Below are 27,181 nucleotides of genomic sequence, written 5' to 3' on the forward strand. Positions count from 1 at the left end.
ATGAAAGTTGTCTATTTAACAGGCAAGGTTAATGTCTGGGAATGAAGCAACCTTACATTATTCTTTCCATAGAAGAGTGACCCAAACTTAATTATGCAATGCTGCAGTATTCTTAGAATTACAGCTAGAAAAGTTCTAGTTAATATGCTACCAAACTTAATAAATAGTAGCAATAGCTTAATTTTCAGTACTTACCTTAATATAATCTGCAGTTGGGCTTAAAGTGAATAAGGTGGAAATAGACTAAAAATTGGATTTAATGTGGATGAGCTAAACTTTTGAACGGAGTTAAAATATGCTCAAGGAAATAGAAGTGCACGTCTTCATCCTTGGTTGTCATGAATTAAAGTCGAAAGGGATTGGAACTGTGAGAGTATAATCAAGAGACCAATAGCCGTAACAATGGGCTTTCGTTATTAATGTCTTCAGTTGGTATTAGTGAAGAAAGAGAGAGTGCATGTATTTAAAAGAACTCTAAGTTCCCGTGATGCTCTCTGATGCGCGTGGGAATCTCAGGTGCGTGAGATTCCAGACCCAACAGTTGTAGGGTAATTTTGCATTTAATACGTTTAGATTGATGTCGAAACCATTCTATGATAAGGGCTTCATACTGATAAATTCTAAAACTAGATTGTAATTTAATAAAGGGGATTGCTGAATCTACTAAAGGTTATGGGATTGTACATGTAAAGTATGGTATGTGGTTATGGGATTGTACATGTAAAGTCAGTTCTGTATTTGCTTGTCCCCCCCCCCTCGACGTGGGCACCTGTACGTGGTGAGGGGACCTCCCAGTGACGCTGCTGGACTTCCAGACTAGCATCACTGGGATCCAACGCCCACAGCCCAGGTTCCAGGCTTACATCAATGGAATCCGGCGTGTTTGCCGTGCGCTGCGACCCGTGGAAATTCGGAAAGGGGGATCCTGGTGGTTGAGGGGCCCAGCTTCAATACACCACTTTGGCCCCTGCTTCGACAAGACGGGTGGTCCTGGAAGGCCCGGCTAGGATCAATCGGCTAGTAGGCTCGCCTGCGAGGGTCAACCGTGTCAGTGCCCACGCCCCTACCCTCACTGTCCGAGGGACAGGATTCAGGCTGGCGGCGGTGCGGGTATAGTGTCTGGGTAGCCCTGGCGTTCCATTCCCGAGCGCATTTATTGCATGCCGGGTAGTGGGTGTCCCTTTGGGCTCCGTGGTGGGTGGGGAGCCCGGGCACTGAACAATTTAAAAAACTTCATGAATCCTGATAAACATATTCCTTCAGGGGCTCCAACCCGGTCCCTATCTGAAAATAATGACGGAGAGGCAGATAGCATTATTGCTACAAAGAGGCAGCGAACCGAACTACCATCAGGGCCTGTCCCAAGGTTCTTAATAATGCATTCCACCAGCGAAACACCGATTGGTAAAATGTCACCCTTTTTTATACAAAAAGGGTTAGATGGGTTAGCAGGTTCACCCAAGTCAGTTAAGAGGCTCCGTTCTGGGGACCTCTTGATTGAAACAAAAAATGACAGGCAGTCTGAACATCTACTCCGAGTAACATCAATCGGAGGTATACCCATAACAGTGACACCACACAGAACACTAAATTCATCGAGAGGTGTCATTTCGGAGTGGGACCTTCTCGACGTCACCGAGGAGGAAATCTGCTCCGAATTAAAGCCACAGGGAGTTACTGCCGTCAAGAGAATCACTGCGCGAAGGGATGGAAAAACTGTTAAAACCAGGAGTGTTATCCTGACTTTTAACTCTCCCAAACCTCCTGATGAGATTAAAGCTGGATACATCAACTGTCCAGTACGTCCATACATTCCGAACCCTTTACGGTGTTTTAAATGTCAGAAGTATGGACATTCTCAAATGGCCTGCCGTGGAGTCCTTGCATGCGCCCGGTGCGGTGCAAAGGACCACGAAACAACAGCATGTTCAGCCACTAAACCCACCTGCATTAACTGTGAAGGCGAACACCCGGCCTACTCACGAGCATGCCAGAGGTGGAAAGAAGAAAAAGAAATTCAACGGCTGAAGGCAGAGCTAAACATATCGTACCAGGAGGCAAGGAAAGCAGTGAAACCTCTTAACATCAAAAAACCTACCTACGCCCAGAAGGTAGCAGGGAGGTGTTCGATTGGGACTCAGACGGACATGTCCGTCCCTCCAAAAGAATCATTTACTCCCATCGCACGTTAGTTTTTAAGCTCCCAAAAACCTGCGCAGAAGGACCAATCAGCTGCCACTCCTATATCGGTACCTCCTAATGCTCCACAAATAACAAAAGCAAGTACAAAAGAAAAGAATAAGAAAGGTGAAATACCACCTAGTACCCAAGAAAACATGGATGTCGAGCAGAAGGAGGTACAAGAAGACTCAGTTTTGGAGCTCTTTGCTGAGGAGGAAATGGACACTGGACAGCATCCATACTTCCCCAGGAAGGAGAAGGCCAGAACTGAAAAAAGGTAAGCCCTCAGCACCTCGGAAGCCGCCTGATGGACCCACCAAGCCAAAATAATGGCTAAATTCCTACAGTGGAACTGTCGTGGATTCCGGCAAAATACTGATGATATCAATGCACTCCTGCAAAAGCACAAACCAGCTTGCTTTTGCCTACAGGAGACATTTAAAGGCAAATGACGACCCCATTATGCATAACATTACCATCATTCTTAAAGATAGAATTGTGGATGGTCCTGCTCACGGAGGAGTCGCAATCCTCATCGGCAACCAGATCCCATTTCAGCCTTTGCAGCTTACAACTAGCATTGAGGCTGTAGCAATTCGCCTTACGGTGGGGTTTTTACTGTCTGTTCTCTTTATTTGCCACCTGGGACTGACATCTCCCAGGGAGACCTTGATTGATCTTCTAATGCAGTTGCCTCCCCCTTTCTTACTTCTCGGGGATTTTAACGGACATAACACCCTGTGGGGTAGTGCTAACATCAACGGAAAGGGACGGGTCATAGAGCGTATGCTCAATGACAATGACCTTTCCCTTCTAAATACTGGAACAAACACCTTCTTCCACATGCCTACCCGTACTTTTTCTGCCATTGATCTCTCTATCTGCTCCCCTTCTCTACTCCCTTCACTCACTTGGGAAGTGGAGGAGAATCCATACGGAAGTGATCACTTCCCTGTGATAACCTCGTTACACAGTGGGAGACCATGTCTTCCTTTTAGGTTACCACGGTGGAAGTTTGATCAGGGTGACTGGAATGCCTTCCAACATCAGGCAAATTTTGACCTCAGTACAGTCAGTCAGGAGCCTATCAATGACGCAGTAAAGTACATCACAGAAATCATCGTCCAAGCAGCTGCGAATGCTGTCCCAAAAACATCTGCCCGGTTTCCACCATTTCCCAAACCTTGGTGGAATTCACAATGCACAACAGCAAAAAAGGCTCAAAACAAAGCGTGGGGGATATTTCGCCGATATCCTACCACGAACAACCTTATAGCCTTTAAACGCGCACGAGCCAAAGCACGCTACATCAGTCGTCAGAGTCAAAAGGAATCGTGGATCCGTTTTACTTCATCAATTACTCAGTCCACTAGTACTAAGGTGGTCTGGGAAAAAATCCGGAAAATGAAGGGAAAATACACAGCACACCCCTCATCGGTCCTTGAATATAATGGATGTACTATTGCAGACTCTACTGCAATAGCCAATGCTCTTGGGGAAACTTTTTCTAACATCTCTGCAACATCATCTTACTCCCCAGAGTTTCTGGTCTTAAAGGGCAACACTGAAAATCTGGCCCTTAAGTTCACATCGAAGGGTTCCCACCCGTATAATGGGCCATTTACTATCCACGAGCTGAAAACAGCACTTGCCCGTACAAAGGCCACCGCTGTTGGACCAGACAACGTCCATTATGAAATGATTAAACATCTTTCAACAGAATCCATGGACCATTTGCTTTTCCTGTATAACAGAATCTTCCTTGAAGAGCACTTTCTGGATACGTGGCGCAAGGCAACTGTTCTTGCTTTTGCTAAGCCGGGAAAGGATCCTAAATGTCCAAAAAACTATCGTCCTATTGCTCTGACCAGCTGTCTGTGCAAAATATTGGAGAGAATGGTCAATGCTCGTCTCTTTAGAATCGAATTTTCTAAATCGGTATTTAGAATCGAACGACCTTCTCTTCCTCTTTCAGTGCAGCTTCCGAAGAAACAGGTCCACACTGGACCACTTAATTAGACTGGAAACATCAATCCGAGATGCTTTCCTAAAAAGAGAACACTTGGTGTCCATCTTCTTTGACATGGAAAAGCGTACGACACAACTTGGAGATTTGGTATTTTAAAGGACCTTTACAACCTCGGTCTGAGAGGCCACCTTCCCATTTTTATTAAAAATTTTTTATCCTGCCGTTATTTCCAAGTTCGTGTAGGATCCTCCCTTTCGCGGCCTTTTTGCCAAGAGGAGGGGGTACCACAAGGATCTGTCTTAAGTGTTACGCTTTTTGCCATTAAAATAAATTCTATTTCTGAACAACTTCCAACTATAAACAGTGCACTCTATGTTGATGACTTCAGCATATATTCTCAATCATGCAATATGAGGGTTATTGAGAGACAACTGCAACAAGCTATTGACCGTGTTAACACCTGGGCCACGGCCAATGGTTTCAGGTTCTCACCGGAGAAGACCGTTTGCGTCCATTTTTGTCGCAAACGTAACCTCCACCCCGAGCCTGAACTACGATTTGGACAAAACACCATTCCAATTGTATCAGGGGCGAAATTCCTGGGACTCTTTTTTGACAAAAAGTTGACATTTGTTCAACACATTCGTCAGCTTCGTACAAAGTGTACGAGAGGGCTTAACATCCTTCGCTCTCTCTCTTCTACCTCTTGGGGTGCAGACTGATGCACTCTACTACGTCTGTACCGTGCACGTGTACGCTCAAAATTAGATTATGGCTCTCAGGTGTATGCATCTGCCAGAAATAGCGCTGTTCGTTGGCTTGACCCCATCCATCACCAAGCCATTCGTATCGCTACTGGCGCATTCAGAACATCACCTGTCCAAAGTTTGTATGTCGAAGCAAATGAACCATCCTTGTCGCTTCGACGAATGCAGTTGTCTCTACAATATGCCTTCAAGCTGAAGTCCCTGCCGGACCATCCCACATGGACATCTGTTTTCTAGCCACGATGGGAAAATCTTTATAACACACGACGGACCGCCAATCGCCCATTCGGCATTCGTGTTCAAGAGCTACTCAATGAGCTTAACATCTCGGTAGACAAGGTTGCTCGATCACCAAAGGACTCCATTCCACCCTGGCATGCACAAACACCAGCATGTGACTTCTCGCTGAAGATTGCGACGAAGTCTAATACTCCGTCTTCTGTCTACCTTCAGCTCTATTCACAACACCGTGCAGAACATTCTGACTTGCCAGTTTACACAGATGGCTCGAAGTCAGAATCGTATGTGGGATCTGCTGCTGTCTTTCCAAATAATACCATATCAGAGCAGATACCCCTTGACTGCAGCATTTACGCTGCAGAGCTGCATGCCATAGAGTTAGCTCTAGATCACATAAGAAAACACCGTTACCAACGGTGTATTATATATGCCGACTCAATGAGTGCACTACAGGCTTTATCAGCGATGTCACACACTAATCATCCAACCCTGTCCCGAATCCAGCAGATAATATACAGCCTCTATGTAAGTGGATTCGATATCTGCTTCTTCTGGATCCCGAGTCACATCGGGATTAGAGGAAATGATTTGGCTGACTCGGCAGCCCTAACGGATAATCTTGACCTGTTAATCCCCTATACAGACTACAGGCAAGTGATCCATAATAATTTCCAATCTCAGTGGCAATATTCGTGGCATCGACTGATTACTACAAACAAACTCTGTCGAATTAAGCCTGTGATTCATCCTTGGCAGTCCAGCTTACGCAGAGATCGCAAAGAGGAAGTTGTTCTTGCTTGGCTCCGCATACGACATTGTCATATTACACACTCTTTTTTGCTGAGGGCTGATGACCCTCTTATGTGCGAGCAGTGCGACACCATTTTATCCGTTGAACATATTTTATGTAACTACCAGTTCTAGAAATGCTCGTTTTACCGCTTTCAATCATCTGACTGAGCCGTATACACTCAGTCAGATTTTATCTGACAATGACCATGTGTCTGCTATTTTTAGTTTCCTAAAAACAGTAAACCTTTTTGCTCATATTTAAAAAAAAAAAAAAAAATCTTTTTATTCTAAGATTTATTATTGTTACTTCTTTACAAATACAGTCGAACTTCCCTATAACGAATTCGATAAATCCGGCGAAAAAATTCGTTATATAGAAATTTCGTTATACAGAGAATATCTTTTTTATTAGAAATTATTATCTAATTAGAAAATGAAAACGAATCTGCATTTATTTTTAATGTATTTTATTTAAAAAAAACATACTTATTTAAATTACGTATACACAATTTTCGCCAGTAAATATCACAAATTAAAAAAAATCTGTAATTTTCGTTTGCACAGTACAATTAAAAAAAAAATGTCTGATTCTCAAAGAAAACCTCACATTTGTTCAGAGCAATTATCAGGAATCTTTTCACAAAACTGTAGACCCATACGAACCGTTTTAAAAGCTTTAAGCATTTCTTCGCGAGTTGGCTTTTCTGCGGGTTGTTCTGATGCGTCTCTTCAGCGTCATCGTTAATTTCTTCGTGATCATGGTCGCGTCTAACACTGTTCAGCAGTATTTCATCTTCATTTGAATGTTCTGCTGTGATCCATATAAACATAACTATCCATTGTTATTTCATTTTCGATGTTTCCAGACGATTCTAATAATATCCAAAAGTTTTTCAGTTGTGAAAGGGGCTGGTTTTTTTTTTTAGGAGCATTAACAACTAAGGCCATATTGCTCCGGGATATGCGGTGGTCATTCCCTGACCATTCCGCATCCTCCGTATTTGGTGATGACGGGCTCGAACCCCGGTCTAATCAAAAAGCGTGAAAGGGGCAGTTCATCTTGTTCGTCCAGTCGTTGTTCGACTTCTGTATTCAATGCAAATCCCGCTTTCGAAAAACAATTTTGAATAGTGTATTCAGTGACATCGTTTGTCCAAACTTTTGTCAGTTCAGAGATGCAATCTCTAAGGTAACCTCCAAGTTTCTATTTTCTGAGAACGCATTGGCAGTCTTCATTATTATTCTCTTTCGATAATGAAATTTAAAATTTTTAATTATGCCTTGATCCATTGGCTGGAGTTTTGACGTTACGTTTGGTGGTAAAAACAACTTCGCACTTTTAAGTTTGGCAGGATGTGCCGGACAGTTGTCAGTTACCAACACGATTTTCCTTTTTTCTTTTGTTATACGCTTGTCTAGTTTTAATGTCCATTCTTCAAAAATATCACTTGTCATCCATGCTTTTTTTATTAAAGGTGCAGTCAACTTCCAAAGATTTTGTGCCTCTAAAACATGTTGGGTTTTCTGATATTCCGACGACCAAAAGTCTTAATTTTTCACTTCCTGTCATATTTTCTCCAACTAGCACAGTGATTCTTTCTTTGCTTTGTTTTCCACCAAAACATTTATCATCCTTAAAAGCAAGTGTTCTATTCGGTAAACATTTAAAGAATAAACCCATTTCGTCAGCATTAGAATCATCCTTACGCTCATCTTCTTCCAAAATCTTCTGGTATTGTTCCTCCAACTGTTGCAATCTTCTTCGCTTACATTAACACTTTCTCCACAAATAATCTTTTCCACAATTCTGTGGCGCTTCTTAAATTTTTCTAGCCACCCAGTGCTCGAATTAAATTCTTTATGTCTGAAGAACTGTACAAATTTCAGAGCTTGTTGCTTAATTATTAGGCTCGATATTGGGATATTCTTTTCACGTATCATTTGCACCCATTTTAGAACAGTTTTATCAACATCTTCGTATATACACAACTTAATTCGCTTCTTGTCTGCTCCTCCTTCAATTGCATTTAAAATTGATTCTCGATTTTTTTAAATTCGTAGATAAACTGCTTGCAGATATTGCCATATTTCTCCGCAACATCTTTTTTCTTAAAACCCTGGTCAATATCATAACAATCTTTGCTTTATCATTAATACTTAAACACTTTCTCTTCGACATTGTTTTCGCAATTGTAAAAATTACTGGACTGCACCGCAAACTTCGCTGCGCCGGCCATACAGTGAATTGTTAGTACAGGTACCGCCTACTCAATGAAGTTCGCTTGCCAATTCAACAGTATCACTCACTCCCTTTGAAGAAATATACGACTTTGTGAATTTCTTTTATTCCGCTTTCATGCATATATACACGAAAGAAAATTTATGATTAACATATGCTGTATGTTACTTTTCAGAAAAAAAGAAAAAAAAAGAGCATACAAGCCTATGTGATTGACGACGAACGAAAAAAAAAAAAAAAAAAAATTCATGAAAACCATCTACTGGGGGTCCAGTTAGACGAGAACGGACATATATAATGATTGACATGAAGGTCACGTGGTACAGTTGAGGTGAGAAGCGAATGTCACTCAATAGGCGTTACTAAAAACCGACTATGGTAGCATTCTATGTATTGCCGCCGCAGCATGCTAAAGGTTTACCTCAGCGAATTTCGCTTTCCCCTGAGCCAACATCAATTTACAAATCTACGCTATTTATTGTAAAGTTTACGACCACTTTTAAGAAAACCCATTTGGTTTAATAACTGTAACAAAAATGAAACAGAGACCCTCCTACGGGTGTCAACGGCCACAAGTGTTCACTAAAAGGATGATTATTTAATTCCAGATGGTAATACGCAATTTCGGAAGGAAGGAGGCAGTATATTTGAGCAGCTGTTTAGCGGTGAATGCTTGAAAATCTTCAAAAATGCTTTTACTAATTTTTTTTAAAAATTCGTTATAGAGAGACTAACACTTCGTTATATGGGGTTAATTTTACATGTAATTTCGTTTCAAGGTGCAATGTTTCGCGAAAAAATTCGTAATATAGAGAAATTCGTTAAATAGAAGTTCGTAATAGAGAAGTTCCACTGTATTTGTCTTTTACAGTTTATAATTGTTTTATACCCTGACTTAGTGACCTAATTCATTAGGTCACTGAATGTTTGACAAAGTTTTGGCGCATTATAGCCTAAGTTGCTGATGCGCCAATAAAACTCAACTAACCAACCAACCATTTGCTTGTCCAGTTTTAAAGCTATTATAATGATAGTATGCTCGTGTATTTGATGTTTTTGTAGAGCCATATTTTGAAGTAGTGCTTCCGATATAGCATGAATTACAATTTTGCTGGCATCTTATTAAGTATACTATGTTGTTTAAATCACAGATTTGATATTTATAAGTTTCTTTATAAGAATTAAACATGGATCCTAGTTTATTGTATGTTGAGTGAAATGTCGGTATTTGCAAATATTTCACAAAACTGTCTAGCAAGGTCTGTCTATGATAAGGAAGAACTACATGTAAATTGTTGTGTGTGTTATGTTTGGATGGATTATTAATATTATTTTGGACATTGGAAATAATTTTTTGAATTAACTGTAAAGGGTATTTCCTGGATATAAATTTTTCTGTAAGATATTGAAGTTCATTAGATAAGTTGTTTTGTGTTGAACTGTATTTGATGGCATTGTATATTTGATTGTACAGGATGGTTTTTAATGCTAAAAGGGTGGTGTGACTCATAATGTATTTTCAGGTGTGGGTGTTTTTTCTGAAAATTCTAGTTCTGAGTTGAGTATCAGTTTTATATATGGTAAGGTTAAGAAAATTTAATCGTCCATTTTCTTCTAATTCAAGAGTGTACTTTAATCTATTGTGAAAGGAATTAAATTTAGTAAAAAGTTTATCAATTATAGTTGTCTTACCAATTATAAGGATGTCATCAGCATAGCACATGTATAATTTTAACTCTGTAGGGTAAGGTTGTAAAATCTGGTTTTCTTTGGAGGCTAAGTATATTTCGGATGGGGGGGGGCTGAGATCCCTAATCCCATAGGTAAACCGAATGTTTGTTGATATATTTAGTTATTGAAATGGAAATGTCTAGTATCTAAGAGAAATGAAGTAAGTTCCAATATGCTATTGATCGAGAGAGAGAGAGGTATGATTGATTAGGATGCTATCATTGGTTAAGAAATCACATAGGGATACTATATCAAAGGATGCTAAATTATCTGTAATGGAAATAGTAATGGGATTTATTTTCTCAAATAATTGGATGGTATTATTAACTTTAAATTTAGAAAATTTGGTAAGGGGGAAATAATCTTAACCAGAAAGGAGGAAAGATTAGCAAAGTATGATTTATTGAAAGAAGTTATCGGTCTTGGTGGGTGGTTGTCCAATGTCCAAAATAATATTAATAATCCATCCAGACATAACACACACAACAGTTTACGCATAGTTCTTCCTTATCATAGTGACCTTGTTAGACAGTTTCGTCGAATATTTGCAAATACCGACATTTCACTTACATTTTCAGCATGCAATAAACTAGGATCCATGTTTAATTCTTATAAAGAAACTTATAAATATCAAATCTGTGATTTAAACAACATAGTATACTTAATAAAATGCCAGCAAAATTGTAATTCATGCTATATCGGAAGCACTACTTCAAAATACAGCTCTAGAAAAACATCAAATACACGAGCATACTATCATTTGTAATGGCTTTTCAAACTGGACAAGCTAATACAGAACTGACTTTACATGTACAATCCCATAACCTTTAGTAGATTCAGCAATCCCCATTATTAAATTACAATCTAGTTTTAGAATTTATCAGTATGAAGCCCTTATCATAGAATGGTTTCAACATCAATCTAAACGTATTAAATGCAAAATTACCCAAAAACTGTTGGGTCTGGAATCTCACGCACCTGAGATTCCCACGCGCATCAGAGAGCATCACGGGAACTTAGAGTTCTTTTAAATACATGCACTCTCTCTTTCTTCACTAATACCAACTGAAGACGTTAATAACGAAAGCCCATTGTTACAGCTATTGGTCTCTTGATTATACTCTCATAGTTCCAATCCCTTTCAACTTTAATTCATGACAACCAAGGATGAAGACGTGCACTTCTATTTCCTTGGGCATATTTTAACTCTGTTCAAAAATTTAAGCTCATCCACATTAAATCCAATTTTTAGTCTTATTTCCGCCTTATTCACTTTAAGCCCAACTGCAGATTATATTGAGGTAAGTACTGGAAATTAAGCTATTGCTACTATTTATTAAGTCGTTTAAATCGGTACCCTAAGGAATCCTACAATTATTCAATTATGCTACCAAACTTAATAAGTAGAAATTCTTTCTAAATTAGAGGAAAGTTACTTAAGCTAAAACATTGCTATTTATTAAGTTTGCAATGCTATGGTTAGTATGGTACAAAGACAGTTTGTTTCTTAGTATGACTACTAATTATTATTAGATAATTTTTCATAGATTCTTGGAAAATTACATTTCATTGAAGTGAAAGTTGTGTGAAAAGCAGGCAGATTCTTAATGGTAAGAGCATTCAGAATAATTTTTTTTTTTTTTTTTTTTTTTTGTAGTTTGCCAATGCCAAAAATGTCCAATACTGATTTGTCTCGTCTTTTGAAAAGTGATGAAATAAGGAAAGCCATAAGACCTGCAAAGTAAGTAAATTTTGTTTTATATATTCATGTTGGATTTATTTCTTACATTTTTGACTTATTTTCATTTAGATTGCCACATAGTTGTGTGGAAAAGTTAGCAAGATTAATGAAACCAGGAAATTACTGTACTTTTCCACATGCTGTGATTCTATTGGAAAAAAGTTACACAAGTACAATAAATTGCAATACAGAAATGCAATATTTGTGCTTTTATACACACACACATAGCCACTCTCCGATTAACATAAGGGTTGCGTTCCGCAGAACTCTACCCAAGTCGGAATTTCCCTAAATGCTTATGCAGCGCTTGCAAATTTGATTGAAGCAAAAAAGAAATGTTCAACAATCATGTAAATAGAATTATTTATTCAATTTTTTTACCTCATGCACAGGAAAAATTACAAAAATTTCAAAATTATATAATTACAAAAAGAGAGAGGAGACAGGCATAATGTCAGCAAGTTTTACCTTTCGAGCATCGTTGCCAGAATTAACTCTCCAGCTGATAAATAAGCTGCTACAAAGGTTAAGGGCTGTGAAATTTTAGAAGGGTTTTTTCTAGCACATCACAAAATTTCTCTGCAGCTGCAGAATCGGCACTAGTGATACTTGAACCTATTAAACCACCCATTGCTTGCCACAAACTTGGCTTGGGGTTCGCCATACTTATCCTTAATATCTTCATAAATACTTCTTGCTTTTGCTTGAATGGCCATTGAACTCAGGGGCACTTTCTTCGGAATCTGATTTTCCATCCATATTATTAATAGTTTTTCCATCTTCGATATAGCACCTGAATGCTGTTTTTTTGTCACTGTTGATGCGATGATCCTTTAACATGTTCTTTTATATGCAACCTGTCCCTTAATAGTATTCACTGCTGAAGCATCGAGACCTAATTCCGTGCAATAGATGACAAACTTTGTCCTGCTTCATCTTCATTTCTAAATCAATTTTGTTTTGTTTCCTAGCACTGCCAACACTTGCACTTTCTGTTGGTCCCTTTCCCTTCATCATCGTAATAAGTAAATAGGAATGAAGAGAAGATTCTGAAAATTTATTTATGTTCTTTATATGATTGAAGATTCCAGTAAAGGGGAACTCATGTCACCATAACACCGTAACATAAAAACCCACAGAATTCCAGTTATCAGTATTATCGCAAATGCAATCAGATCGAGTATAGAGTTTACTACCCATTTATAATAGATTGCACTAACAGAAAAGTCCAATAAACTGGAAAGTGAAAATTGTTTTTATTGTTTTATGGTAGTGACCTCCAGAAATGTTTTAGTATTAGTATTAGTATTAGTAACGGCCGCATGGTGCAAGAAAGCCTATGGCTTATGCTACACCAGCCAAAAAAAAAAAAAATAAAAAAATGCTTATGCAGCATGTTATAAGAACCAATTCAAAATTGGTTCTTATAACATTAGCATTAGCATTAGTAGAGGCATTTGATGCAAGAAAGCAAGCTTATGCAGCATCAGCCAAAAAAAAAAAAAAAAAAAAAACCCACTTCCACTTCACCCCTCTGTTCGTTCAAAATACCTGTCCAGCTGAGCCTTAAACTTATTTAGGCTATCAACCTCCACCACAAGGGATGGCAGTCTGTTCCACCAACCAACCACCCGCTGGCTAAAGGCAAATTTCCGCACGTCTATCCTACATCTGTCTTTCCTCAATTTGAATTTATGCCCTCTCAGGTGATTTTTCTGAGCTAGAGGAAGAATCCCATCAGCATTGAGCATGCTTAAACCATTCAAGGCTTTATACACCTCTATCAGATCACCTCGCTGGTGCCTAGTCTCCAGACACTGTAATTTGCAAAACTTAAGCCTTTCTTCGTAAGAGCACCCCTTTGTTCCATTCACTAATCTTGTTGCCCTTCTCTGTACTCGTTCCAGCAGCTCTACATCCTTCTTGAAATGAGGCCTCCAGACCTGTATACAGTACTTTAGGTGTGGCCTGACCATTGCCTTATACAATGGAATAATCACCTCCTTATCCCTGCTGGAAAAATTCCTGTATATCATTGACAATACTCCATGAGCTACTCTTGCAGCCCGTCTGCACTGCTCAGAGAACTTCATATCTGCCTGCACAATCACCCCCAAGTCCCTTTCATTCTCTACCACTGTCAGTGTAGTACCACAAAGTTGATACGTTGCTCTGGGGTTGCTTTTTCCCATGTGTAGTACTTTACATTTGTCAATGTTAAACTTCATTTGCCACCTCTCAGCCCATCTGCTCAACCTTTCCAGATCCTGTTGCAGCAGCATAGTGTCAGTAGTGTCCTTGACAACCCTGCCAACCTTTGTATCATCTGCAAACTTGGACATTAAGCTTGATATACCATCATCAATATCATTTATAAATACAGAAAACAATAATGGACCCAACACTGAGCCCTGAGGGACTCCACTAATAACATTAGTCCACGATGAGCAGTGTCCATTGATTACCACTCTCTGTCTTCTCCCCCTCAACCACCCCTTTATCCATAGCAGCAATTTGCCTCCAATGTCACACTGCTCCAATTTGTGTAGCAGTCTTCAAAAGCAGTATCAAAAGCCTTTCTAAGATCCAAGTATATAATATCAAAGTTATTCCCTGCATCCAGTTCTTTTGTGACTGCATCATAGTATCCAATCAAGTTGGTCAGGCAAGACTTCCCCTTAACAAAACCATGCTGTGTCTGAGCTATAACTGAAGTCTTGTCTAAATGATCCTGCAGTGCTTCTTTAACCAGTGCCTCCATTAATTTTCCTGGAACAGAAGTTAAGCTCACAAGTCTATAATTACTTGTGTCAGCCTTTGATCCTCCTTTGTGAATTGGGGTCACATTTGCACATTTCCAGTCTATGGGTACCTCCCCTGAGTCCAAGGAAGCTCTCATAATTATGGCTAAGGGTTTGCTTACTTCCTTTGCTGCCTCCTTTAATATAACTGGATAGATCCCATCCACCCCGGGTGCCTTTCTTGTGTTTATCTTCAACAGTTTCTCCTCCACTTTACTCCCAGTTATTTCAAGATTCTGTAGCTTACTGCTAGAGTTGAATACACCTCTGGCATTCCCTTTGCTGAATAACTCCTCATGTGTGAATGTCGATGCAAAATATTCATTTAGTTTGTTAGCTACCTGAGCAGGATCATCAACAGTTGACCCATCAATATCAAGTGGACCAATCTGATTCATCCCCTTCCTTCTAGAGTTTACATAAGTAAAGAACTCTTTGCTGTTTTTCTTTGCATCCCTTGCCAAGGATTTCTCGTAATAACAGAACATATGATAACAGTGAAAGTGTGGTGCAATTTCCATTATAAAAATCACCTTTTAGAGAGATAAATAGCTTGGTTAAATAGCGAAAATTTCAACTTCTGAGGTCTTCTTGGAATGAATTACCAAAAAAAAAAAAACAATATGCTGTTGGGTTCACATTACGATATTTTCACGCTACCTCCATTTATTCCTACGAGATGCAGAATATATTTCCATGATTTTTTTATGTTTGTACCGCCCAGTAAAACTTGCATAAAGTCGAATTTCCATAAGTCAAGTATTGCATAAGCCGGGGAGTGGCTGTATATATAAAGTGAGAACCTGAAAAATTCCAGATCCAGCAAGGATTGGGTCTCGAATTTGTTAGATTTGTGGTGGGGGGGGGGGGCTTGGCTGTATTGTAGAAATGATATGCAATATCTGTTATTTAGATTTATAAAATTCATTTTGCTTGGTAAGTACTAAGCATAAAGGAATACAAAGTTGATTCATACAATATATGAAGCTGTTCTTTTGTTTGCATATTGACATTTATTTGTAAAATAAAGAATTTGTTGTTGCATAAAAAATTAAGATTAATTTTAGAATATATATGTTAAGAAACACGATGCTTAATGCTTAAGTATATCATGACATACACTGCTACAAACTAACCCTAGCCAGTGCATTACAAGTTTTGATATCATTAAATTATTTTACAGTAATCAAAATGTTTTAATTTTAAAGATTGTCATAATGTAATGCTAAAAGATAACTTATCTTGTTATCATAATGCAAATTATATCCAAAAAAAGTAAGGAAGAAAAATTGCAACTGGAATTTTTTAGAAGCAGTTGCTGACCCTCTGACAGGATTGCCCTGGATAGAGTATGCCAGGGCCAGTTTTTTTTTTAATTTAAACAAATTTAAGTGTATTCAGGCATATTAATTCTCTTTTAAAAAAAATTAAAGATAGCTCCATCTTTCCTATTCAATTTCCAAAGTGCAAAATGCCAAAAGCATGCAAGGAGCAGGAGTTTAAAAAAGATTAAAAATATATGCTTTTAATATTAAAAAAATGGATCATTCATAAATGTTATGATAGATTGAATATATATGATTTCGTTCACAAAATGTGAACGAATTTAAATTTCTTCATGCTGATTTTAAAATGGCATACTCAATCTTAAGGTGCATTTAGAAGTCAGAAGAAAATGTGTGCGCCCATCAGAGGGTTAATGTTACTTTATAAAACTGTATGGCATGCTTGGTTTCACCGGATTTGTGTGACTGGAATGTGTAATTATTTGACTGAAGCTCATGTTTTAAAAATGTAACATGGTAAAATAAGAAATCAGAGTGCAAGGATTTTTTTTTTATATATATATATATATATATATATATATTATTATTATACATAATGGGTGTTCTTGTTACTTGTCCCTTACTTTTTGAGGTTTTGTTATTAAAAATACTTCTGTAGTAATGATGCTCTCCCTCTTAATATCCAACTCCATATTTAGTAAATAGTAGTAGCAAATGATGCAAGAAAGCAAGCTTATATAGCATCAGCAAAAAAAGAAAAACTAATGGTATTTAATGATTAATGTGCACATTCTTTTCTTTATTTAGTCACACCATCGAGCGTTACAAGCTGAAGAAGAATCCTTTGAAAAATATTCGTATTATGTTGAGATTGAATCCTTATGCTGCTGTAACCAAGCGTAATGCTATATTGACTGCTGCAAGACGTAGGAAAGAGAAACATCTTTTACTAATGAAGAAAAGAGGGGTAAATATACTTTTACTTTAATAAACTTTGTTATGCATTTAATGTACAGTAAACTGCTTTTAATTAATCAGATATAATTTATAGAAAAATGTTAAATTAAATCTTACTCTAATATTAATTTAATCCTCCGGAGATCAGTAGCCACACACTAAAGAGGAATACAAATTTTTCAGAAAAATACAGAGGTACGAGGAGTCAATTATAGAATAATGTTGATACAGATGTATTGCCCATAATTCACATTGTGGCAAATTATGATTTTCTGGATGAGGAGAGGGATGTTTGTACACCCCTAGCTAATTCTTTAAAAAAATAATAATAAATAATAAAAATCACTTGCAATAAGTCAAAGAAAACAGAAAATAGTGCATCATTTAGAGAAATTTGGTGGGGGAAAATGTATGCAGTAAGATATGATTTTATTTTCAAATTTAACATTTTTGTTGATATGTTTGTTTTTCATGTGTTGGTTCTATGAAGTACAGTATATATACACATGTTTTCGAAGTCATTTCAAATATGTCTATCTATGTAATAATTGTCTAGAAATATTATTAGCTGCTGCCATAACTTTTTATAATAGATGGCAGTAAAAGAACAGCTTTGAAAATCGGTGCAAAAACTTGTATCTGTTTAGCTAAGATCCAGTTTGGCAATACAGAAGCCAAAATTAAATTCTGATCTATAAGATGATCAAACTGACTCATATGTATCCTCTACAATACATATATGTAAAGGACACTGTTGCACAAAAAAAAAGAGTAACATTTTTTTCCCCTCTCTCCTCCCCATTTGTTCAAATCCTATTTTGGTATGAGAAACTTTTATGGATTTTTTTACATGTAAACTGAGTTAGTTTGTCTCGTGTAAGAGGTGTGGGGTTTTCCTTATAGAAATTTGTCTTTCTATAAGAAAAGGGATTTTTTTCCCCCACCTATCATTCCATTAAGTGAATAGATCTAATGAAATATGGACAATTGAAGGACACTGTTATACTGAAGCCTCGTGATCTCAGTTGCATTGGTGCAAATTAAACAATCCCCAATCCAACTTAGAGTAATTTGGGTTAAATCTAATCTTACTAGTACCCTTAGTGTTACCTTCTGTCTTAATTTTTGGTTATCTAGTCTACACCCTCTTAATTTCTGTCTGTGAGCTTTCATAACTTCTGTTCTTGTATACTTAATTTCCCACTAAACCAGTAATATCCTTTTTTTTTTTATCAAAAAGTTTATAAAAATAACTAAATAGAGTGGCAGTAAGGTGCAGCCCTGCTTCACTCCAATTTTAATGTTAAATCATTTTTTGATTCTTCAATTCTTACAGATTTCACATTTCTACACACTTTTTATTCTTCTTAGTACTATACAGTCGGACCTCTCTTTAACGAACTTCCGTAAAGCAAAATCAATTTTGCTTTACAGAATCTTGGTTGCAAATATAGCTGGTAATGAAAAACTGAAGCTTTTAGTAATAGGCAAAAGTAAACAACCCTGATGTTTCAAAGGAGTAAAGTCATTGGAGTTAGACTACAACAGAAAACTTTGATTGACAAGTGAAATTTTTGAGCAGTGGATTTTAAATTTTCATATAAAGATGACAAAAGAAAACGGAAAATTTTGCGTTGATTGTCAACAGCTGCCCTGCCCACCCTCACTCGGTAATATCGAAACTTACACATCTGAAGCTTGTTTTCTTCCTTCTGAATAATTTGTCTTAACTGTAAATAATGGACAAAGGCATTATCAAAAATTTGAAAATGCACTACCGAAGGCACATACTGAAAAAATATTGTACTGGGAATAGAAACCAACCAACCTGTAAATAAATAAATAAATAAATCCTTATTGTGAAGTAGAGTTGCAGCACAATATCCCATCACGGCGACGAGCGCCAGGGGTTCACATCTAGATAAGATAAGTACGGCATACAAATACAAAAGGCTACAAAATACCGATCACAAATGCAACAGAAATACAAATAAATAAATATCAAGGTTCAAGGGCTTTGATAAAGTTGTCTGTCCTTCTTGTTCCTTATTATGCTGTCGATGTCGGCATCCACACGGTTGAGTACGGGGAGCATCTGCTTGGGAAGAAATCTGTCAGTGAGAACAAGCCTGTTGTGGTGAGCCATGAGTGCTGGTACTGACCTTAGGCTTGGCTGTGGAATCCTCCAAGAGCAAGCGTTCCAAATATTTGGAGAAGATATCTGGCCTGTGATGAGTGGCTGTGAAGACCAGCCTCTTTTCCACGATCAGGAACTTCAACCTCGGGATGTCGAGTGCTTGTGCCATCATAGTGGTTGTGGTAGCGGGAGGTAGCCGAAGCTTGTTATTGGCCCATTTCAGTAGCCAGTACTCAGCGGTGTACACCTGCTTGAGGTTTGTAGGTGCAGCAGAGGCCCATATTTCTGCACCATACAGAATGGCGGGGTAGATGGTGGAGGTGATGAATCTTTTAACAGTGACAGGATGTCGGACATGTAGCAGCTGCTGCTTTGAGATCCACCGTAGACGAGAAAATCTGGTACTAATTTTGTCAATCTCTGGTTGACAAAGGACATCTTTTGGTCAAACAGAACGCCATGGTCTGTGTGTGGGGGTACGTTTGGTATTCGTACCCCTGCGAGTGAAACGTTGAGTACTGTCGGCATGGATTTAAGGGAGAATATAACCTGAGCAGACTTCAGTGGGTTGATTTTTAGATTGAAGTTTGCCAGGTACAATTCTAGATCCTTAAGTTGGGAATTGATCCTGTTGCTGAGCTGAACGGGGTTGTCGCCAGGATTAATTTGATTCAGTAGTTTGAGGTCATCAGCATAGCATAGGAGACCATTCGTTGAGGCAATAATGGGCACGATGATAGCTGTGAACAGGACACCGGATATGACACCCCCCCTGCAGTACTCCAGCAGTAATGTCGCAGGATAGGGTGTATTGTTGCCGATGGAGAATAAGTACCCTGTGACAGAGAAGAGATTCCAAAAAGCACAGCATATCACCTTGAATGTGAAATTTCTCCTTAAGTAGGAGGAGCAAGGCCAGGATCGACACGGCATCAAAGGCTGCGCTTATGTCGAGATAAGTGGTTGCTAGCTCAGCTCTTTGTTCGAATGCAGAGAGGATGCGTACTGTGGCGGCTGCCAAGTTAGTGATTGATGATTTTCCTGCGATGGCATAGTGAATTTCAGATAGTTTAGTCTGGAGGATTTGTTGAGTGATTGTGGGTAGCAAAGCCTTTTCAAGCGTTTTTAACAGACAAGAGGCAACTGATATGGGTCTGAACTGGCTGACGTTTGTGGCAAATTGGTTTTTAGGGACGGGGTACACTCTGTACTTATTCCACTGGAGTGGGAAATAATGCTCAGCGAGGCATCTGTTGTAGATCGAGAGAAGAGGGTTTATGATGAATGTGCTCAAGCATTTGATCATAAATTGCGGAATTCCATCCTCCCCAACAGTGGCTGTTGTGGGAAGGGAATTGATGGCACGTATGAGCTCCTGTTTCGTGATCTGGATAGTCCCTAGGACATCTGAAGGGTTTTCATAGTCAGGCTGGACAACTGTAGATGGGACTGTTGTTGTATTTGAAAACCTGGCGATGTATTTGAGCCATTCTTGAGGGTCAGGCATATGACTGAATCCACCATGTGGGGCAGCATAGAATGGCTTTCCTTTCCTCAGAGTGCGGTTTAGATTTACTTGAATTGCAGCAGCTTTCTTTCGATTAAAATGGGCCCTGGCGCGGGAAAAGGCGATTCTGTCTTGACTGCCATTCGTAAGTTTCCATTTCTTATGTAGGACTTGTTTCATTTTGAAGCTGTTGTTGAGGTCAGCAGTCCACCACGATCTGGAGCGGGAAGTTACTGTTACTCGTTTGGTGGCAGCATAGTCGGTGACGGATTTAATCCAGTTGGACAAGAGTGTCACTGAGAGGCTGAGGTTGCAGTCAATGAGGACATCCCAAAGAATGCAGGATGCTGCTTCTACACAGAGTTGAGGATTAAGGTATTTAGGTGCTGAAACGTATTTGACTATTTTGTTGTCAGGGATGTTGAAGTTTAGCACCTGCAATGACCATGTCGAAACTATGGGCTGGTGATCGGACAGGAAGAATGCGACGGGATCATCCTCAGCTGTGCATGGTGTTGAAGCAAAAGCGAGATCCAGTAGGTTCAATCCCCTGGTGGGGTTCTTATTGACCCATGTCATGTTGATGGATTTGAAGAACTCGCAGAGCCTGATAAAGAGGTGATGTCGGTTTGGAGGCAGGTTAAAATCACCACAAACAAGGCGTTGTGCGGACAGACGAAGATGGTTTAAGAGCCAGTTCCCTAGATCTTCAATAATTTCAATTGTAGGCCCTGGAGGAATATACACAGATGCGATATCAATGTGGCTGGAGTGGAAGCGTAGCGAGACTTATAATCGCTTCGAAAGCTTGAGTTGTAGTTGAGGTCAAATTCTCATGAGAATAGGGAGGTGTTGTACACTATGGCTACTCCACCGCCTCTAGATTGCTCCCTGGAGGCAGACAGCATGTGGTAGCCAGCAATAGCAGAGCAGAAGAGTGTGTCTTGATTAAGTTGAAGCCACGTTTCTGCGAGGCAGACCACGTCAGCGACCTGGGAGAGGAAGATCTGTTCTGCTGAGTCTAGTTTGTTCCTGATGGACCTGATATTTTGGAAGTACGCCCTGATGACAGGTGTTCGACGAACTTCCATCCTAATTGGAGGTGTTCTGAGTTGGCATGTTCTCGAGTGAATGGCACGACTTCCTGACGAAATATGGACTGGTATTTTATGGGGACCGTCGTATAGAGGACTCTGGATACTCTTATCATGGCGGGGGTGGTGCTTTAACTGTGGGGCTTGGCAGAGCAGTGGTATTAAAGGAGGACTGCTGAGATCTTTGGATGTTGTCCGAGGTGAGTCCAGTCAGCTGTGGGTGGTGACGTTGCAGACTTTGTTTTGGTGCAGAGGTGGAGGGTGGAGAAGGTGACTGGTTCTCCTATTATAGAAGGGTCGAATAATGGTGCCAATAGGCCAGATAGATTCGGTTCCAATTAAATTGAACAGGTCCTGTGGGCAGTCAACCTTGAACAATGTGCAGCGGGGGTTCCCGGTGTGAAGTTGCTGCACCTTTAGTCGAAGCGACATGATTTGCTGTGGTATTTGGGGCTAAGCGAGATATGAAAAGTCCACTAGAGGGTCTGGACTTCTGCCGTCTGGGAGGTGTGTGGGAAGGCTGCAGTTTGGAGTTAGTCGATGTGCCAATTCGAAGCCAGTCATGTGAAGCTGCACTTGTTCGTTGGCTCACTCTGAGGTTCATACGTGTACTTTCCTCTGGTTGCATGGGATAGGATGGATTTGCAGTGGGGTGAACTGGGAGTGGAAATTGTAGTCTAGAAGAATCCGCTGGTTCGTATATTGAATTTGCTCCGACACTGAGTCCCAGGCCTTGTGAAGATGAGAAGTGCGAGTGAGGTATAACAGGACAGGCATTGCGAGAAGTTGGGTGTGAAGGTGGAAGTGATGACTTTTGCCTCATTGGCATAGAGGTAGAGAATTCGTTATTGCAAGTAAGAGAGTTTCTACATACGGTGCCATTGACCGTTGGTGGAGCCTGCTTCTGTAATTGTGGAAACCTCTCTTTTGTTGAATGGCGATTAACATCAGTTGCCCTTTTCAGGTTCTTGAGCGTACGTGAATGATGGGCTTTTGTGGGTGGTTTTTGCCCTTTCCCATCTGTTTTTAGAAGCTGGTTGGAGCAAGGAACTGGCGCTCGACGATGTCCAGTGTTTGGCCGTTTTTCAGATTCATTTCTACCTTTAGCTTCTGATGGAGGGCTGGATATTGATTTTTTTGCTACATTTGGGGCAGATGATACTGTAATGGCCTTTGGGTAAATTTTATATAATCTACGAAGATCGTCTGAGTTCAGAAGGTTAGTGAGTTTGCTCGGATCTGCTAGCTTACTCAGTTCAATCTTATTATAGATATCAAGGAGTATAAATTTCATCTCCTTGTTTTCTTTGTGTAGCACTGTGATGTCGTCTTGTAGCTCTGCCAGTTGTGCTTTTGAGATTTCGTTTCCATGATCTATTTTCGCAATTGCTTCTGATGAGGGTGTCCTGAAGTTTAATAATTAATTCATTTTCGAGCTGATTAAATCTGGAGATCAACCGCTCGGTACTCTCAACAACTGCGTCCGTGGTTCCTGAACATGACACACCGGGTTCAGGTATCCTCAGTTCTAGAAGTTCATCAGGTTTAGCACCTGTGATGTCGGTTCTCTGCCCTGAGTCCTTTAACTGTGTAAACTGAGCAGAAAGTTGAGAGATTGCGGTCTGAATTTCGTTTACAGAATTCCTTAGTTGAATAAAATCACGGCGGGATACGCACTCCGGATCAGTTTGTAAATTGGATGGAGTGTCATCGATATTCCTCGAGTCATTTTCTGCTTGTTTGCAAAGTTGACATTTCCAACAATTTTTAATTTTCTTTGCGAGTCTTTTCAGATCAGCGTATGTGCTACATGGCCCACAGAGGCGAACGGCTTTGCACGAAGTGCACGCGAGAACATAGTCAACTTGATAACCACACCCTGTGCAGGTAGTAGGTTCGCTCGTGGCTGCAGAAACCGTAGGTATTTGCGATTTAAAGGATTATCAGCGTCCTTGAAGACAGCGAAAAACTGAACGACGAATACAGAATACGTGTAAAGTCGCTAAAGGCACCGTGAGTGAGTGAGGAGTGGGCAATGAGCCCTGAGGCGTAAATTCCAGAGATGTTTCAGACAAGATTAGTGTCGGCAGCTCGATTTGCAGGCTAGGAGTTCTGTATGTCGTCATACAATCCGGAAAAGCAACGGACAATTGCCTTTATCACAGAGAACAAAGTAATATTCAAAATTCAAAATTAACCCGAATCGAATTAAGAGCTGCTTGTAGTTATAGGTATAAGTGCACTTTACTGTCACAGAAAGTTAGGGCTGTCTTTCAGCCTGGGTTTAGCATTGATGGGGGCAACCTCCCCAGTCAAGTGCAGGGTATTTGCATGGCAATTGCGAGATAGCAGCGCCTCTCTATATCCCTGCTGCCAGCCACATGGTGACCACTGCGGTCTGGCAAACAAAGGATACAGATATTAACGCAAATAACCTGCTAATTTCCCAACAGAAATTTCAAATTTTCTTACCGGGGGAGTCCAGTACTTGACATCTTTGAGTGAGAACACATTTTGAGACAAGAACTGAAGTTAAAACACATTTTTTGAACGAATTTCTACAGAGCGTTAAACTGCACGTCTTCACTATGCGGCGTCCAGCTAAAGTTTTCTGTTATAGATTTCTGGATGTGCATATCAGAGTTGGTGAAAGTGTGAAGTCAAGGTGTGATGGAAACAACGATTAAGAATTGTTTTGCAAAAGCAGGTTTTGCTAAAATGCTAATTAACAGAGATGAGAGGGATGAACTACTAGAAGACATTGAGCACCACTGGAATGCCAAGCTTCATTCTTATAGACTGTGTTGGACCTGATCCTGTTCTGTGGATAACGGTGGGATTTATCAGTATGTGCTGCATCTGGAATGCTTGTAGTCCGGCTGGCCTCCATGGGCAAGGATGGAAACAAGGATGGTGGGTATAATCTGCTGATCACTCAACATAGGCAACAAAACCCAACAATATACTAAACTACACTACACTACACTCCACTGCACAAGCATATTCACCATTACATTGATTGGCTTTGCTTGGCACAGTATCTTCACATACAACGGAATTGCCATAGTGTATCCTGGGATGGGACTGCACACATGCGCACACACAAATTTCAATCCCGCCTCGGGCTTGGATCAAAGTACTGCAAAAAAAACCTTGGGAGGTGCAATATGGCCACAGAAGCCCATGCGCCAACAACTACCAAATCAAAAAAAAACAAATTTCAAGTATAACTGTCAGTGTTACTTAGCTTTGCTATTTAAATCTCCATATAGCTAGTTCTGTACCAATGGATTACACTAGGTGAAAAATAGCAGTGGTCTCAATGACCTTAGTCATTTTTTGTCATCCACTTTGATTTAATTATATTTACTGTTTGTAATACATCACACTTTATGATATTTTGTATCACAGAACATGTAGTGATTAAATTGGGTCCGTAAGAACTGTGTAGAAAGTTAATGCATGCGCAATTTATATTTATCCCAATATCCAGTTGATCATTAATTATCTATTGATTGGCAATATCCTCAAGACAGCTTGTATTTGAAACGCACCTATTAATCTGACTTAAAGTGCATTTCTTGAAGTTTGCTAACATATTTTCAACTATATTTTTGTAGTCTGGATCCTTGTTCCTGAGAAGTTTTCAACAACAGATCTCAAGCAAATTCATGCCGGTTTTTATCTTATTCATCGATCCCTCGTCAGCTTGCGAATTTTAGGTCCAAAAATATCTTGTTTTAGCTTCTCTTGGGTGATGGATGAAAACTTAGTGCAAAGGCAGTTATAGCAGGGACCTTCCTGAGACATGGCTTTCACAAATCGTTTCATAAAACTCAGTTTGTGGTCTACCAATGGTTATGAACTATGTTGTTTGATCCGAGCAACACTCTGCCCCTCTCTGGCTAAACCTTGACATTCCAGTGCTTACTCCTTGGTTGCCTGTTCCACTCACAAAAAGCAAAGCATTTTTGTATAGCCAATTTGTCCAAGTAACTTGCCTTGTCATTTTAAAGTCAGCACAGACCAAACAACCATGTTCTTCATACTTAAATATTTGTCAACAACTTCTTCAAGTTCTCATATGTTTCTTTCAAATGCAGAGTGAGCTACTCGAATTGACCTATATTCATTTCCACTGCAAAACAACACATCTGTGAGACTCCTTTTTGATGAGCCAAGAAGTCTCCACTGTGTTGTGTAGGATTATGACTAATTCCTAAATAGTTCATTTATATTACTGGAAAAAAACGTAGAATCTTACTCAGAAAAGTAGGGGACTAGTTTTTGTTCTCTATATCTGTACCATGAGAAAAATGTCCCATGTGCTAGATGATTTTTTGACTTAAGTCTATAACCAAAGAGTTCTGCAGATTCCTTTGATTTATTTAAATCTCTTACCAGATCATTGAGTGCTGTGAAAACAGTTGAGTGTTGAACTCAATGTCTCCAGGTGTGTAGACCGGTTTCGCTTTCAGCACTCCCTGCTGCTACACTATCCAATATATGCAGAGGGCATGAAATCAGCAGGATTCCATGCCCTTCTTACACTTTATATTGTATCCCTCTACATTAACTAAGCAAAAATAACAGTCACCACAGTGGTTTTTCGGCTCTTGCAATGCAGATTTCATAGCCCTCTTTTTAACATTTTCCCACAATCTCAGTGCTTCAACACAAGTTCGGCAAACTTTGTGGATACCATTCGTTATCTTGGTTACCAAGTTTTGCTCTAAAATGAGCACAATACATATTTTTTACAAATTCCAAATTCTGTAATATCTTGTCTTTGCTTCAAGACTACATAACTTTCACAAATATAACAAAATAAGTTTGTATTGTTCAAACACTTGCATGAAGACAGTGTTGCCAACATATGAAGATTTAGAATACAAGTTCCCAGCATTTACTCCTAACTTAAAACATTCGGTAATGCAACTCATGGCATCAACTTAAGTGATTTGTGAAAAAACAGTATGTAATAGGAAAAAAACAAATAACATTCCTGAAATCTGCCTAAAAAACTGAGTTAAAACCAGCTATTAGTTTACAAACAAAAACATGCAGAGTGGTGTAATCTACTATATTTGGTTGAGTTTGTATTTATTATATTATTAAATTAAATTCAATTAAATTAAATTGCAATTTTGTGTTGTAGATCGAAATTCCAGAGAAGAAGAAGAAGAAGCCAGTTGACAAGAAAACCAAAACAGCCCCAAAAGGAAAAGGCAAGAAAGGAAAAAAGGCAGAGAAGCCTAAAGTAGCTAAATAGTTTGCATCACATAGACCTGTATAAGTCCAAATAAACTATTCTTTCTGGTCATATGATGATTGTTTTAATATAACTTAAAACTGTTTGTTACAAGTTTTTATTTGGCGTAATCTTTGGTTTATAAAGAAACTTCTTAACTATTCTTTGAAAATCTGCTTTAGATTAATATTTTTGGTTGATCAGGAGGCCTCTATTAGTACAAACAAATACACCTACAGTTAAGTTTTGTTGGAAACTAGTTTTTGATGCAATTATTTAATTATATCAAATAATGATGGCATGAAAAATATGTTTGGGGTTCAATCACTACTGCCACTTCAATCTAATCTTAATAAATTGCGTGCCAAAGTTGGCTAAATATTTTCGAAAACTACTTTCGCATTTCAGAACAAAATGTATACTGCTTTATTATCCTTCTTAATCATACCAAATCTTTCACTCCAAGATCCTTGAAATTCTCTGCTCCC

General features: G+C 39.1%; 1 protein-coding gene across 1 annotated transcript in view; it reads left to right on the forward strand.

Annotated features, from left to right (window-relative positions):
* The window catches only part of RpL4 (ribosomal protein L4), a 77,020-nt gene extending 50,255 nt beyond the window's left edge, over nt 1-26,765 (forward strand). Inside the window, exons 7-9 of the mRNA XM_090389389.1 lie at nt 11,577-11,660; nt 16,555-16,714; nt 26,601-26,765. Coding sequence (XP_090245515.1) covers nt 11,577-11,660; nt 16,555-16,714; nt 26,601-26,714 — 358 coding nt within the window. The 3' untranslated portion in view covers nt 26,715-26,765. The remainder of the gene's footprint in view (nt 1-11,576; nt 11,661-16,554; nt 16,715-26,600) is intronic.
* Nucleotides 26,766-27,181: the final 416 nt, after the last annotated feature.

This window comes from Mastigoproctus giganteus, unplaced genomic scaffold (assembly GCF_048544385.1).
Source record: "Mastigoproctus giganteus isolate SK-2022 unplaced genomic scaffold, ASM4854438v1 scaffold_15, whole genome shotgun sequence".
NCBI lineage: Eukaryota > Metazoa > Arthropoda > Arachnida > Uropygi > Thelyphonidae > Mastigoproctus > Mastigoproctus giganteus.